Below are 14,421 nucleotides of genomic sequence, written 5' to 3'. Positions count from 1 at the left end.
TCCTGCCTTATCTCCATAACCCTTGATTCCGCTATCTTTGAGAGCTCTATCCAACTCTTTCTTAAATGAATCCAGAGACTGGGCCTCCACTGCCCTCTGGGGCAGAGCATTCCACACAGCCACCACTTTCTGGGTGAAGAAGTTTCTCCTCATCTCTGTCCTAATGGTCTACCCTGTATTTTTAAGCTGTGTCCTCTGGTTCGGCACTCACCCATCAGCGGAAACATGTTTCCTGCTGCCAGAGTGTCCAATCCTTTCATAATCTTATATGTCTCAATCAGATCCCCTCTCAGTCTTCTAAACTCAAGGGTATACAAGCCCAGTTGCTTCAGTCTTTCAGTGTAAGGTAATCCCGCCACTCCAGGAATTTACCTCGTGAACAGATTATCTGGTCACTATCACTTTTCTGCTGTGGAATGTTGCTCTGTACCAAGTGTGAAACTAACCAATTATCAACAAAATCCATCTGTTTCACAGGACACACTTTTGGGAAAGAAATCTACCGTCCTTACCCAATCTGACTAACATCTTACACTTGACCCACAGCAATGTGTTGGACTTTTGATTGTTCTCTGAAATGGTCCAGCAAGCTACTCAATTGCATTCAAGACATCAGCTGAGCACCACTTTTAGATTACTTACAGTGTGGAAACAGGCCCTTCGGCCCAACAAGTCCACACCGCCCCGCCGAAGCGCAACCCACCCATACCCCTACATTTACCCCTTACCTAACACTACGGGCAATTTGGCATGGCCAATTCACCTGACCTGCACATCTTTGGACCGTGGGAGGAAACCGGAGCACCCGGAGGAAACCCACGCAGACACGGGGAGAATGTGCAAACTCTACAGTCAGTCGCCGGAGGCGGGAATTGAACCCGGATCTCTGGCGCTGTGAGGCAGCAGTGCTAACCACTGTGCCACCGTGCCACCCACTCTTTCAAGGACAATTAGTGATGGGTAATAAATGTTGGCCTTGCAACATTCTATGAATGAATAAGAAAAAAAATCACTAAACTTTGAATTTAATGAGCTCATTGCTAATGGAAAGCATTTACTTACAATTGTCATGAATATAATGTTTCGTGCAAATGAGACCGATTTCAAAGCTCCTAAAAACTTTGGTCAAATTAGTAAATTCTTTGAGAAGGGCAAAGACAATTAAAAGGTTTAAAGAGAATAATTTTTCCCAGGATCAAGGGGAAATCTGGTCTGGTAAACCAGTGGGGGAACAAAAGGTACATTTAGATCTTTTGTGTCAGCAAATCAAGAGAGAATGAAATGTTCTTCAACAGAACAGCTGGTAGCAGGAATGCCTCTTTACAGGATTAGTGAGCAAGGCAATCTTGCAGGACCATGTATAATTAAGATGTTGAGAATATGCTTGGCATTTTATGCAAAGGATTTACAAGTCAAGCAAAAGCAAATTATTACAAACTGCTGGGTGCCATGAGTGCAAACTCTAGAAGCTTATTTAATTCAAATTTTAAACTATTCCCTTAAAGAAAGACTTAAAAGACTTCCATTTATATTGTATCATTCACAATCCAGTGAAGAACATCTCCTTTAGCAGTTAGTGTAGAATGACATCCCAAAACAGCAAAGTGGCAGTGACCAGGTAAATCTATTCTAATTAAGTTTGAGGGAACAAACATTGACCAAAATACAGAGGAGAACCTGCTATTCTTCTTGGAATCGTGCTTTTGGACTTATCACATCCATTTAATGCGGATGGGGCTTGGTTTACTTATCTGAAAGAGAGCTTCTATGACAGTATAGCACTCCTTCAAATGCTGCACTGGGAATGTCAGCCTGAGTCCTGGGCTCCAGTCTCTGGAATAGGAATCAAATCTGTTACTTCACACTCAGAGCTACTGACAAAAACATCTAGTTCATTATTCAAGGCTGAGATGGACAGATTTCTGTTCTATTGGGGAATGAAGGGATGTGCGGAGTGGAAAAGTGCTTTTGAAACAGGAGGTTAACAATGATCACAGTGAATGGTGAATCATGCTCATGAGGGCATTCAGTCTATTTCTTACATTACATTTTTGCTTTTAAGAATTGTGAATGAATCTGGAACACATCAGAACTTGTTTGGGGAGCAGGTTTATTTTAAAGGGCAAGCCAATGCAAATTTCCAAACACTTATAATGCAGGTCAGCTCCGAATTAAAAAGACAGAAGTCACACGACACCAGATTACAAAGTTTGTGAGAAGATTTGTAGCTCGGGTGCTCGTTGTTGTGGTTCTGTTCGCCGAGCTGGGAATTTGTGTTGCAGACGTTTCGTCCCCTGTCTAGGTGACATCCTCAGTGCTTGGTAGCCTCCTGTGAAGCTACCAAGCACTGAGGATGAGTGCCATGCCTCTAGGAATTCCCTGCCAGAGAACAGATCCACAGATTCAATCATAAGCACATCGACCTGGACCCAATATACCGGCCACTGCAATGGACAGCTGGAACTGACAACCGGAAGCGGCAGATTCAAACCACTACAAATGCCGGAGGAAAGATCACAGAAGCGCTTCATAGGAGGCTCCCAAGCACTGAGGATGTCACCTAGACAGGGGACGAAACGTCTGCAACACAAATTCCCAGCTCGGCGAACAAAACCACAACACCAGATTACAGTCTAGTGGATATATTTGAAATCATAAGCTATTGGAGAACAGCTGACAAAGGAGCAGCGCTCTGAAAGCTTGTGATTTCAAATAAACCCATTGGGCTATAACCTGGTGTCGTGTGACTTCTGACTTTGTCCAACCCAGCCCAACACTGGCACCTCCGCATCATGGCTACCATCAACCCCACAAATTAAAAAGGATAAAAGGGAAGTCAGACAACTAAATCAGGTGTGTTTGGCCAATGCCAAATTTGGACTTTAAAAGTTGTGGAAGGAAGGAGAAAGCTACAGGTCAATGGAGGTGTGGAGTTTCGTAATTCTAGGCCCTTGATAAAGAATGAGTCTGCATAATGGCACGATCTAGTAGGAGTTCAATTGTTCCAGGAGAAAGAATTGAGTATTATATGCTCCTGATATCTTGCAGTTTTGTTTCTCAATTAAAAAGAAATAGACAACAGTGAACAAAATAAAAAAAAGTGTTCCAATATACTGCCAACTCATTCAGTCATTATAAAACAGGATGAGACAGTTTTTTATACTGTAGTTGTTTTGTATATAGAGGTCATAAGTTACACTTGAGGTGAATTTTATTAGCTCTGAGTCCTGAGCAAACTTCAGTTAACTTACACCAGGGAAAATGTTACAGGAGCTTTATAATAACTGAGATTGTTTATATGGACGACAACAGATGGTGAAAACTGCGTTGTGGTAATATATTGCAGGCTTGAACATACTGAACAATCCATCCATATATAATTTTGAACAGCACATTTCATGATGAATACAAACGGGTCACAGAGGACAGGCAAGGCTTCCATGAACAATTTCTAACAAAGATCTGCTAATCACTGTTTTGGTAATTGTTGAGAGACAAAACATTTAGCCACAGGCAGGGAGGGGAAAATCATCCTTCTTAGTATTTGATTCAAGATTGACTTTAGGAAATAGAGTCATAGAGATGTACAGCACGGAAACAGACCCTTTGGTCCAACCCATCTATGCCGCCCAGGTATCCCAACCCAATCTAGTCCCACCTCCAGTACCTGGCCCAGGTCCCTCTAAAGCCTTCCTATCCATATACCCATCCAGATGCCTTTTAAATGTTGCAATTGTACCAGCCTCCACCACTCCCTCTGGCAGTTCATTCCATACACGTACCACCCTCTGCGTGAAATCAGACAGCATTAAACCAAATGTCTGGTCACAAATAATCTTGGGAGAGTGGGGAAAGAATAAATATGTTATTAAAGTAGCTTTTCTCAGCCTCTGAGCTGTACAAATTAGGAATCTCCTGGAATTGTTGCCTGGATGCTATTGGTTTATAGGGTGGAGACATTACATTTGACCTCAGCCTCATTTTATTGTAAACCAAAACAAAAAGGAAGTTTCAGCTCTTGATCACCTTCGCTAGAAATGAGAATGAGTGATTCCATACGTGTGTGTGTGTGTGAGCGCGCGCATGCACAAGTGGGTAAGGACACTGAAGTGGGCAGGATTTACATTTGGCTGGTTCGCCCTCACAATCACTCTGTGGCCTGGGTCATTAGAGAAGATACTCTCTGCCTCCATAGCCCAGACACTAAGGCTAAAGACAACTAGTTTGACAGGGATTCTTGGTTTCAATATGGTTGATTACTCAGACAGTATTACCACTTATTATCTTGTCCAATTATTCTGCCCCCCCCCCACCGGTTTCAGAACATTGTGTCAAACAATAAAAATTGAAAGACCAAAGCTAGTCCAAAATCAAGGGAACAATCACTCATGTATACCAAGGTCTCCAGGGCATAATTAGAAAAGCAGACTACTCCCTATAAATGGAATATACCATGCTTCCTGAATTCATGTTATCTTTCATCTATCATGAATAAAGGTCAGATTTCGACAAGAAACAAAAAGGGAAACTGACAGATATTTATTCTACACCACGTGGCTGCATTTTCCATGACTTCGTTAATCCCACACTCACTGGCATATTCTTGACCAAAGGACACTCGGCAATGCAAGGGAGCATTTCACCTCTTGTCTTTGTTAAACAAAATTTGTTGCTTTGGACTATTTGTTCACATACCTGATTCTAACTCAAGAGAAATTGGAAGTGCATTGGAGAATATGTTATTGTTGTTAGTACTTCAGTACTGCTGAGAATTAGCCATCCATTTTACGCAATGCCCTTAACAAAGTAAATTGTCACAAGGCACTTTACAGGATTGTAATCAAAGTTTGACACAATCATGTAAGGACTCAAAGGGGCAGATGACCAAAAGAATGGTCAAATAAATACAGTTTAAAGGACGTTGTAAAGGAGAAAGAAAAGTGAGGTAGAGAGACAGAGGGGTATACAGAAGGAATTTCACAACCTCATATGGATAGCTGAAGGCCATGGTCAATAATCATGAAGCAAAAAAATTACAAAGTGTTCAAGAGTCCAGAATGGAAACAAGGGTAATCTCTGGACATTTTAGGTATATGTCACTAGGGATCATAATATAACATTCAAGGATACAAGATAGTGGTAACAGAAGATATGCTGGTGATATGCTTTGGAGAGACTTACATTCTATAAGGTAGGAGCAATTTATTCAGACTTCCTTAAAGTTTGAGCAGGGTTGCACGTCGTAGTGAAATTAACTAAAGTATCTTTACACGCAAACAATTAAACACTTCTGAAGGAAATATTATGCAGAATAATACACTTAACATCCTTACCGAGAGCCACAAACAACAATGTGATAAATTACCAAATAATTTGTTTTTATTTGGCACTGTTGATTGTGGGAGGAATGCTGGCGAAGGCTCTTCTGCAAGTTATACCTTGGGATCTTTATCATCCATTCAATGAAGCAGACAGCCATCTGATTAAAAATGTTATGTTTGATTTTGAGGTCAGAACTAAAAATGCACTAAAACAAATTACATTACTGAATAAATAACTCAAATATCTTTGCTAAGGGAAGAAGCATTTCCTACTTGTTGGTAAGCAATAATGTGACAATGCGAAAGAAGGCGGTGGAAGGGAAGCGAGTCTCTAGCAGTAGATGCTATGGACAGGAAAAGGAAAAGATTATAAGAGGGGTCACAAACCTCTCAAATGGTGCAGACACTACGAAAATGACTTACCTGTGACAAAAGATCAATGTCTATTGTATAACAGGTTCTTAAATCCCGGCCAAGACGTAATCACGAACAGCTACAGAAAGCGAATCTATGTGGCAGAGGCTCACAAATTGGGACTCTATACTCTTCAACATATTAACAGAAGTCTACTAAATCTGTTGCAAACCTATAGTAAATACATTTTACACCTACTTTCTCATAAAAACCTTTATTAGCCAATGTTTGCTTCTAAATGTTATGCCAAAATTTAAATCACTCAAAACCCTTTCAATAATAGTTTCAATACCACCAAATGCCATTAAAGTGTCATTTATGGTTGAATGAATAAACAGTAAAAGACTTCCATAGTAAAAGTTATGGGCACAGAAAGACCTACAGATTTATACTTTCCCATAAAATTGCAATGTCTTGTGCACCATGACTCTGAAATGCCCCACCAACTAAGAAACCACATCATTCCCTGGGTGAAACAAAGTAAAAAGGTAAAACCTCCAGCCAATTACCGTCAAAAAAAAAAAGGTAGAAATTGATCTTCAATCCCATTAGGCCAATGAAATTAATCTAGTAGACCACTTCAATCCTTCTGTTATATGGCACCTACCTCTTGTTCAGGACAATCTGTCCGAATCAGAAACATGTTCAGCTCTCACTTAAAGGAAGTCAAGAAATCTGTGAGCATTGTTCAAGCTAGCATCCCTCCCTCAGAACTTTGCCATTACATAACTGGAGGTGATAACATCTGGTGATTTGGTTTAAACAAATTCTCTATACAAACAGAAGTATCTAAACCCTTCATCTTGTAAATCTTTATAAAATCATCTCCAAACCAAAACTTCTGTAGAGTACAAAGTGCCAGTTTTTTCAGCCTAATTTGGTAAGTAAGATGCTTTAAGTTGGGTTTCTTCACAATTGACTCTGGGGACACTTGCTCCTCAGTTAGGGTTTCATTAGTAGCAGCCTTCAGTATCTCATCTAAATGGTGAATTCATTACACCTCAGTCTAAAAGGGAGCAACTGCAGGATATTTAGCTCTGAAGGGATATAAAGCAACTCCTGTTGCCCAATGCTCAAACGGCCAATTTCCAGTGGTAGAGATGGACAGTGATAATCGATCTTTCAGTTCCCTGTATCGGGGTGTTGAATATAGTGTCCTACAATTGTTCTGGCTGAGATAAATTACATGCCACAGAAGAACAAAAACAAAATTGCTTGTAGTGTCTAAACAATGCTTGCTATCAACTTTAATTCAAAGAATCAGACAAAATCTATTGTGCTTGAGCACATACGAATAAAATGTTACATTTTATAAGATGTCATTTAATATACACGCACGCACAATTATTGCGCTGTACAAGACTCATACTCATAATACACTTTGCAAGCTCAGTAACAAATAACTACCAACTCTGAACATGGGATGGAAAGGGGGTGAATGCTCATTCTGGGATTCTGTTGCACCTTAAATATAAAAATGAGGTCTGATCAAGGTTCCATGTACAGATGTCAAGTATAATATACCAACATAAAAGTCAACCAAATAATGACTGCGTCAATGATGGTGCAAATCAGTTCAAGCATTTACAGTCCACAATCCAATAAGCCGGGCTTAGCTCACTTCAGATGCAAATGCTTCTGCCGTAGCAGCATTGCAATATCATGCAAGCACTCCGAAGTTGCTGTAAAGGAGATGTCTTGAGTGTGCAACAGCAACAAACCCGACAGAAAACAATTATTTATGTTTATCATAAACCACAAATACATAGTACACAATTACTAGCACTCATTCCACATGCAACATAGCTTATTTGGCCAGGAGTGAGCTCTTATTAGTTATATTATGGAATTATTCTGTGAGAAAAAAATTGCTAAAGGTTACTAGAACTATTCTAAATTGACGTTCACAGTGTCTTTGATAGTGCAACAAAACAAATCAGTAAGCAAGCAGATTAATAAAATAATTTGAACTGCAAATGGCCCAGTTCACAGGTGATACTAGTTCAGACTGACTTAGAATTTATAATCAGTAAGGACTGCACTTACACTTATTTTTCTGATGTTTCAATTTGTTTCAAGTAATGATATGAAAAGACTGTCAACAGCACCAATTGACTTCTTAGTTAGATTAGTGAACATTTAACTGTTTGCATTTACAAAGTACTCCTTTACAGTATGCATTACATCACCTCACAGTAAGTGTGTATTAAGGGGGTCATTTCACATTTATCTTTCACCTGTGGATGAGGCAACAGGAAGGAGAAATGAGAAAATATATTCCCATCGATAGAACCTGGGAATGGATTTGGTGTAAAGTTAAACTGGAATTATGCAGCTATTCAGAGTTAAGATATGAATAGAATTTTTCTGCCATTGGGCACCCTTGTTAGTAAACTAAGTCACCATACTCCCCAAGGACCGTAGGGTTGCTCGCTCATTAGACAGAAATGACTGGTGATAGTGGTTTAACTTAGGGGTCACCACACCTCAGGCAAGGGGAGGGGTGGAGGAGGAGAGTCTTGCACAGTGCAGAAATTGAATGTGCACTGCTGGCATCACTCTGCATCACAAACCAGCCATGCAGCCAACTGAGCTAGCTGACCCCAATCCTTGCTAGTAAAGTTATCTTCGACCATACATTTAGCTATGTACAGCATTTATCTGCCTGCTCCATTCTAGTGGCAACATTTGAAAACCATTTGCCCATTCTATCAAGTGAGAAATAAACTATGAATGACAAAATATTTCCTCACCTTCTCCATCTGGAGGAGATTCAGTGAATGTAAAAGAGGAGGAGGGCAGGAATGAAATTCACTTTAGAAGTGAACTACCTAATTATACTTGGTGAGATTCACGAGCAGTTATTCAAACAGGTTTGCACTCCCTTTCTTGTTTGTATCCAGCTGACTCAAACAGCGCACCTCAGCCGTCTCACAACAGCCATCCTATTGGATCTTTGAACGAGACTGTTAACGTCGTGACAAATAAACTGCTTGGTGCTTTGGTGCAGAGCTAGCTTTAATGAATAAACAATGGTTCATACTGTCTTACAGCCAAAATAGCAGCATCCATGGCTCATGTCCATCAGAGGCACTGGGGGAGCTGGAGGCAGCATTTACTTCTGTAAGAAAAATAGTCTGTTTGAAAGCTTCACAAAACCAGATATATCTAATGATACACTTCCAAAATAATCAATGAAAAAATGCTTGAATTCAAATAGAAATAAAATTGGGATGAACAGGTAGACAGGGAGAGACACCTTCAAGATTTTGGTTCTTCACTGTGTCATAGTCACTTCTCATTTATCCCAGTTTCTAAAGAAAGCATTCAGGACAGGCCATATTTTGTGGTAGCATACAAAATATAATAATTGAGGCAAGAGGGGCTTCACTAGTTTTACTAACCAATATAATTGAATAATTCAAGCTTCTAAATGAAATTATGTCAAATGTAGGATTCATTTACAGGCAAGATGCTGTAGGGCTGGAGAGACAGTAGATCTTGTCATCAGAAAGCTTTCTAGAACAACAGATAATTTTACCAGAGAAAAAGTAAATGCCTTTAAAATATAATTGTTGTTTATACTATGCTCCACTCCATTTTGAATCTTATGATATAAGAAGCAGCCATGCTTATTTACTCGCAGACTTTTCCTGAACCTTGGCTACACTATCAGTGCCTGACAACAATTTCAAACAAATGCAGGGGACAGAAACTTCTCAATTAGATTATTTTGCTCTATTTGGACCTTGTTGTGCTAACATTTCTGGCCATTATATATTGGTTCTCCTTGAACTTGTGATTTTCTAGGTTTATTTTCCTTCTCCGGATGATGGCTCTGTCCATTTTCATTGAAACAACAAAGCTGCATCTTGTATTGGGCATTATGAGGAAAATGAAGTTTAGTTGCACATTGCTATTCATATGAACGAAGAAATAAATTGCTTGCAAGTCTGGCAAGCTAGTCTTTAAACGTTTTGGGGGAAAACACTGAAGAAGATTTTCAGTTCAGCTTTAAGAGGTGTATTTTGTCCTCTTTTTTTAAAATAAAGAGTTTGAGAGAGGTATTGAGTGGCTTGCTGCAAGCCAATAAAGTAAACAGCTTGTGAAGCCTTGGGTTTTTAAAAAAAAAATAAGTTGGAACAATAGAAGCAGCCCGAATGGTTGGGAGTCAATCTCCCACAGAACCAGGATTTTCTGTTTAGTGTTCAGCAGCTGTTGGGGTTCATAAAAGCTGCTACATCTTTCACTCTCTTTGCAACACCTGATTCTCTTCCTGCTGTTATAATTGCATGTGAGACAATTCATTTTACTGACTATCTTTGTCAAGGATGTGCTTTTGGGTTGTTACTATATTGGAACAGTTCAATTCCTGCCTCAGGAGACTGACTGTGTGGAGTTTGCACGTTCTCCCAGTGTCTGCGTGGGTTTCCTCCGGGTGCTCCGGTTTCCTCCCACAGTCCAAAAATGTGCAGGTCAGGTGAATTGGCCATGCTAAATTGCCTGTAGTGTTAGGTAAGGGGTAAATGTATGGGTGGGTTGCGCTTCGGTGGGTCGGTGTGGACTTGTTGGGCCGAAGGGCCTGTTCCACACTGTAATGTAATGTAATCTAAAAAGTTGTGAGGGAAATGCAGAGAGCGGTTCATGTGTGGAATGAACTTCCAGAGGAAGTGATGGTTGCTGGTACAGGTACAACATTTAAAAGACATTTAGGCAAGTACATGAATAAGAAACGTTTAGAGGAATACGGGCCAAGTGTAGGCCAGTGGGACTAGTTTAATCTGGGATTATGGTTGGACTGAAGGGTCTGTTTCCGCACTTTATGACTCTACCGGTTTCTATTAAAACATCCTTCTAATCTTCAAATGCTTATCTAATCATTCCTTAAATACATCTAACCCATTTATCTCAATTTCGCTATGTGGTAACAAGTTCCACACTCAGCCAGCACGGAACAAAAATTTCTCCTGAATTCCCTTGGATGCATTAGTGACTATTTTATGTTTATGGCCCTTACTTTTGGTCTTCTCCACAGTGGAGGTATCTTAGAGTCAGAGATGTACAGCATGGAAACTGACCCTTCAGTCCAACCCGTCCGTGCCGACCAGGTATCCCAACCCAATTTAATTCCACCTGCCAGCACCTGGCCCATATCCCTCTAAACCCTTCCTATTCATTTACCCATCCAAATGCCTCTTAAATGTTGCAATTGTACCAGCCTCCACTACATCGTCTGGCAGCTCATTCCATACACATTCCACCCTCTGTGTGAAAACGTTGCCCCATAGGTCTCTTTTATATCTTTCTCCTCTAACCCTAAACCTATGTCCTCTAGTTCTGGATTCCCACCTCGCACCCTTTTCTATTTTAACTACCTCTAGAAGGACACTCGCAATGACTTTGTTTAAACAAAAAGACAAGAATTCCAGCTAGTTCTGCCTTTCCAGATAATTATAACCATCACTATGACTGAAATTCCTGACCTTCACCACCCACTTTCCATCACAGACCAATGGAGAGCAGCAGATCTGACTAAAATTGGCGAACTTGTAAAAAAGATAAAACACTGGAGACTGATCAGGCAGCTTTCTTAGTCTGCCAGGGTAATTCATATTGCAACTATATTTTGAGCCATCGGGAAGCCTATTTAAAAAAACCCTCAGATCCTCATATAGAACTTGCATTCAGAAATTTATTTTTACATGGATCTTATGCTCCCATCTATATGGTTATAATTTCATGCTTATGACTCTATGACTTACCAGGCTATTTCACAGTCAATCCAGAAAGAAAAAGTGATTTGCTTTGAATTAAACTCTGCAAACTTTCTACTTAATAACTCATCCCTGAAATGGATTTAGCGTAGAATGTTTCTCTGGTTACTTTGCATTCTACTATTGATTTCGACTTAAAACGTGCAGGACTGTGCAACTATCAAAACGATCCATTTTGATCGTTTATCATCAGTTTTTATTCCATTCATTTCTGGATAAAAGAGAAATATATTTTAGTTCGATAGCTGACGGGGACAGGAGGGAAAAATTGTCCACATTGCTTGCTAACAAATCCTTGCCAACAGTTAGTGTAATTTCCAACAGCTCAAAGCCTTCTGGGGAGAAAAGGCCAGGCAGACAATCGAAGTAAAACAAAAAGTTCCTTCCTTGAGTGCCAAACTCAACTGCAAGAGCCTGCCACCAAACGCTCCAAAGTTGCCGACATAAAGTGCAGTGTCGGAGGTGGCCAAACATCGCCAAAAGACTACAGCATGTTGTTTCCGCCAGTTATAAATCAGACTTTCAATTACACAGAATAAAAATGCTTTTTAAAAATGTTAATAATTAGAGAAAGTTGCAAGTGCCAGAAGACTGAAATAAAAATGAAGATGCTGGAAATACATAACAGCTCTGTGGGTAGCTGAAACAGGGACAAGTTTCTATCTGTGGTGCAGACCCTCTATTGGGATTGTTTCTTGTTTGAAGGTCTGAGCCAAGGATATTAACTTGACTTCCATAGAGGTTCGATTACTGAAATCATAGCTTGTCATTATTTTTGCATTTCCATCATTTCCTGTTGACAATTAGCATTCTTAAGCTTTGGCAATCATTGATTTGTGATTGCACGGTAATGAAATACAAAAGAATTTCTGTTAGTGGTGCAGTCTGACTTTTAACCTGTGTTAGTAGTGAGGGTTTCTTCTATCCATAATCCAAAAACACAAATCTCAAGAGCACCACCCGTCTGCAGGCAGTTAAAGACACGGGGGAAAATAAATGCCCCCTTAGCTCTTTGTAACCCCTTCCCCAATCGCCCATCTTTTATTGCAAAGCTCACTTGGTCCAAATCTGCAAGCTGCATCATAGCTGCAATGGCCTGAAACAAGATTCATCCAAAGCTAACCATGCAGCAGTTAAGGTGCAGGTGATACCGTAGAGGCAGTCGATATCATCCTGCCCAGAGATCAACCACTTCTTGAAGAGGCGAATGTGATACGAGCACTGATGTAGATGCCGGGCCAAGGCACCATCAAGGGCCAGGTTCTGTGCGAAACTGTTATCAGCTGAAAATCGCCTCAGCAACTGCGCCACACGATGATTGTCCAGTAAGTCTAGGGAACAGCACCAATGGTAAAAAAAACAAAATACAAACAGCAACAAAAAAAAAAGGACACAATTACTATCATTACCACAATTATTATTTCAAAGGAAGAAGCATTCGTAAGAATCTCAAACAGCAAAGAATGAAACATTTGTAGGAATCTCAAACAGCAAAGAATGAAACATTTCTAAGAATTTCAAACAGCAAAGAATGAACTATATGAGGAGAAAAAGGAACATATATATGTCTTAAAATAAAATTCAGATAGCAAAAAGATATTTGCATTTACTTACTGTCTGATTATGTCACTGAAAATGTCTCAAAGTGCATCACAGTGAAGTGCTTTTGATTCATGTCCTATATTAGCAAGCATGGTAGTCATACTTTGCAATCAAAATCTATACAATTACATTCTGGTTAGTTGAGGAATACTGACTAGGTACCAGCAGAACTTTCTTTTTTCTTTTACCAGTGCTTTAGAGTCCTCCAACATTCATTTGACCAGACAGCTCATCAGAAAGATGGCGCCCACAGCAGTGCAGATCTCCCATTGCGCTCCACTAGAGTGTCAGACTGGCTTTCATGAGGCTGATTGTGGGATAAATATTGACTAACACGAAGAAACAATACGTACTTTCTTCAGATTAATGTCCAGGGGGCTTTTGAATCTGACAACAGAGCCTTGGTGCAATGCTTCATCAGAAACACTGGACTGAAGAAGGTGCAGTAATCCTTCAATACTACGCTGGAGTGTCAGCCCAGATTGTTTTGCTCAAGTGCCTGGAGTGAAATTCAAACCCACAGTCTTCTGACTCAGGTGAATGTTCTAACAATTGAGCCAGGGCTCAAACTAATACACTTCGTTGGATGCCACAATTACACTTCTGAAAATACAGACCACCTTTCCATCAAGAACATAAAGAGATCTTATTTGTCATGCCATTCTTAACCCTGCAAACATCAAGTCAGACCTGAACTGGACGACAGTGAGATCTGGAGCACTGTGCAATGACTTCGGGACAAAGATTAGGTGCGCTGACATGGCACATCTGGCCGATTCAGAATGCATCTCAACCCTGTCACTTGAGAATATTTTACTTACTTACTAAATGGAATACACTTCCAATAAATACATTAATCACTCTACCAGTGTCATTAGATTTAATCCTTAGGGCTAGTTTCCTCTTTAGGGGTTAATTATATACACAAACCCTTTATTAGTGAGACATCAAGCAATCTACAGCAGGTAATCTCAACACAGGCGACTCTTCCAGAGAAAGCGAGCTGATTGAAACTAAACAAGGAAATAGCTATAGATGATGGCCTCAACATGATATTGAAATAAAAACTCGCTTAGGGTATGGAAGAAAGACTCATGAACTATCTATCAACTTCTTTCAACTCTTTAAAAATCCAAAGATAGAGGACTACGATGAATTGGTTGAAGGAATATGCTCCTGATTGTAGACAAATGGGATGGGGATAACGTGCCTAATATATGATGAAATCATTTTCATGTCAAAATTTATGATGTCTTAATTCTTATAATCCCCAACAAACGTTCATATGTTGCATGTATATTGCTCTCTCA

General features: G+C 39.9%; 1 protein-coding gene across 10 annotated transcripts in view; it reads right to left on the bottom strand.

The window, feature by feature from the left end:
• Positions 1-14,421, bottom strand: part of ppip5k1a (diphosphoinositol pentakisphosphate kinase 1a) — a 171,298-nt gene that overhangs the window by 20,366 nt on the left and 136,511 nt on the right. For 3 of the 10 annotated variants that reach the window (XM_043680429.2, XM_043680432.2, XM_043680430.2), the window contains one exon: positions 12,661-12,840. The exons of the other annotated variants lie outside the window; for them this stretch is intronic. In XM_043680429.2, coding sequence (XP_043536364.2) covers positions 12,661-12,840 — 180 coding nt within the window. The remainder of the gene's footprint in view (positions 1-12,660; positions 12,841-14,421) is intronic. 10 annotated transcript variants of the gene reach the window in all.

This window comes from Chiloscyllium plagiosum, unplaced genomic scaffold, assembly GCF_037043375.1.
Source record: "Chiloscyllium plagiosum isolate Xiang-an unplaced genomic scaffold, Cpla_swu_hap1 HiC_scaffold_42, whole genome shotgun sequence".
Classification (NCBI taxonomy): Eukaryota; Metazoa; Chordata; class Chondrichthyes; order Orectolobiformes; family Hemiscylliidae; genus Chiloscyllium; species Chiloscyllium plagiosum.
This window is presented reverse-complemented; position numbering and strand designations above follow the sequence as displayed.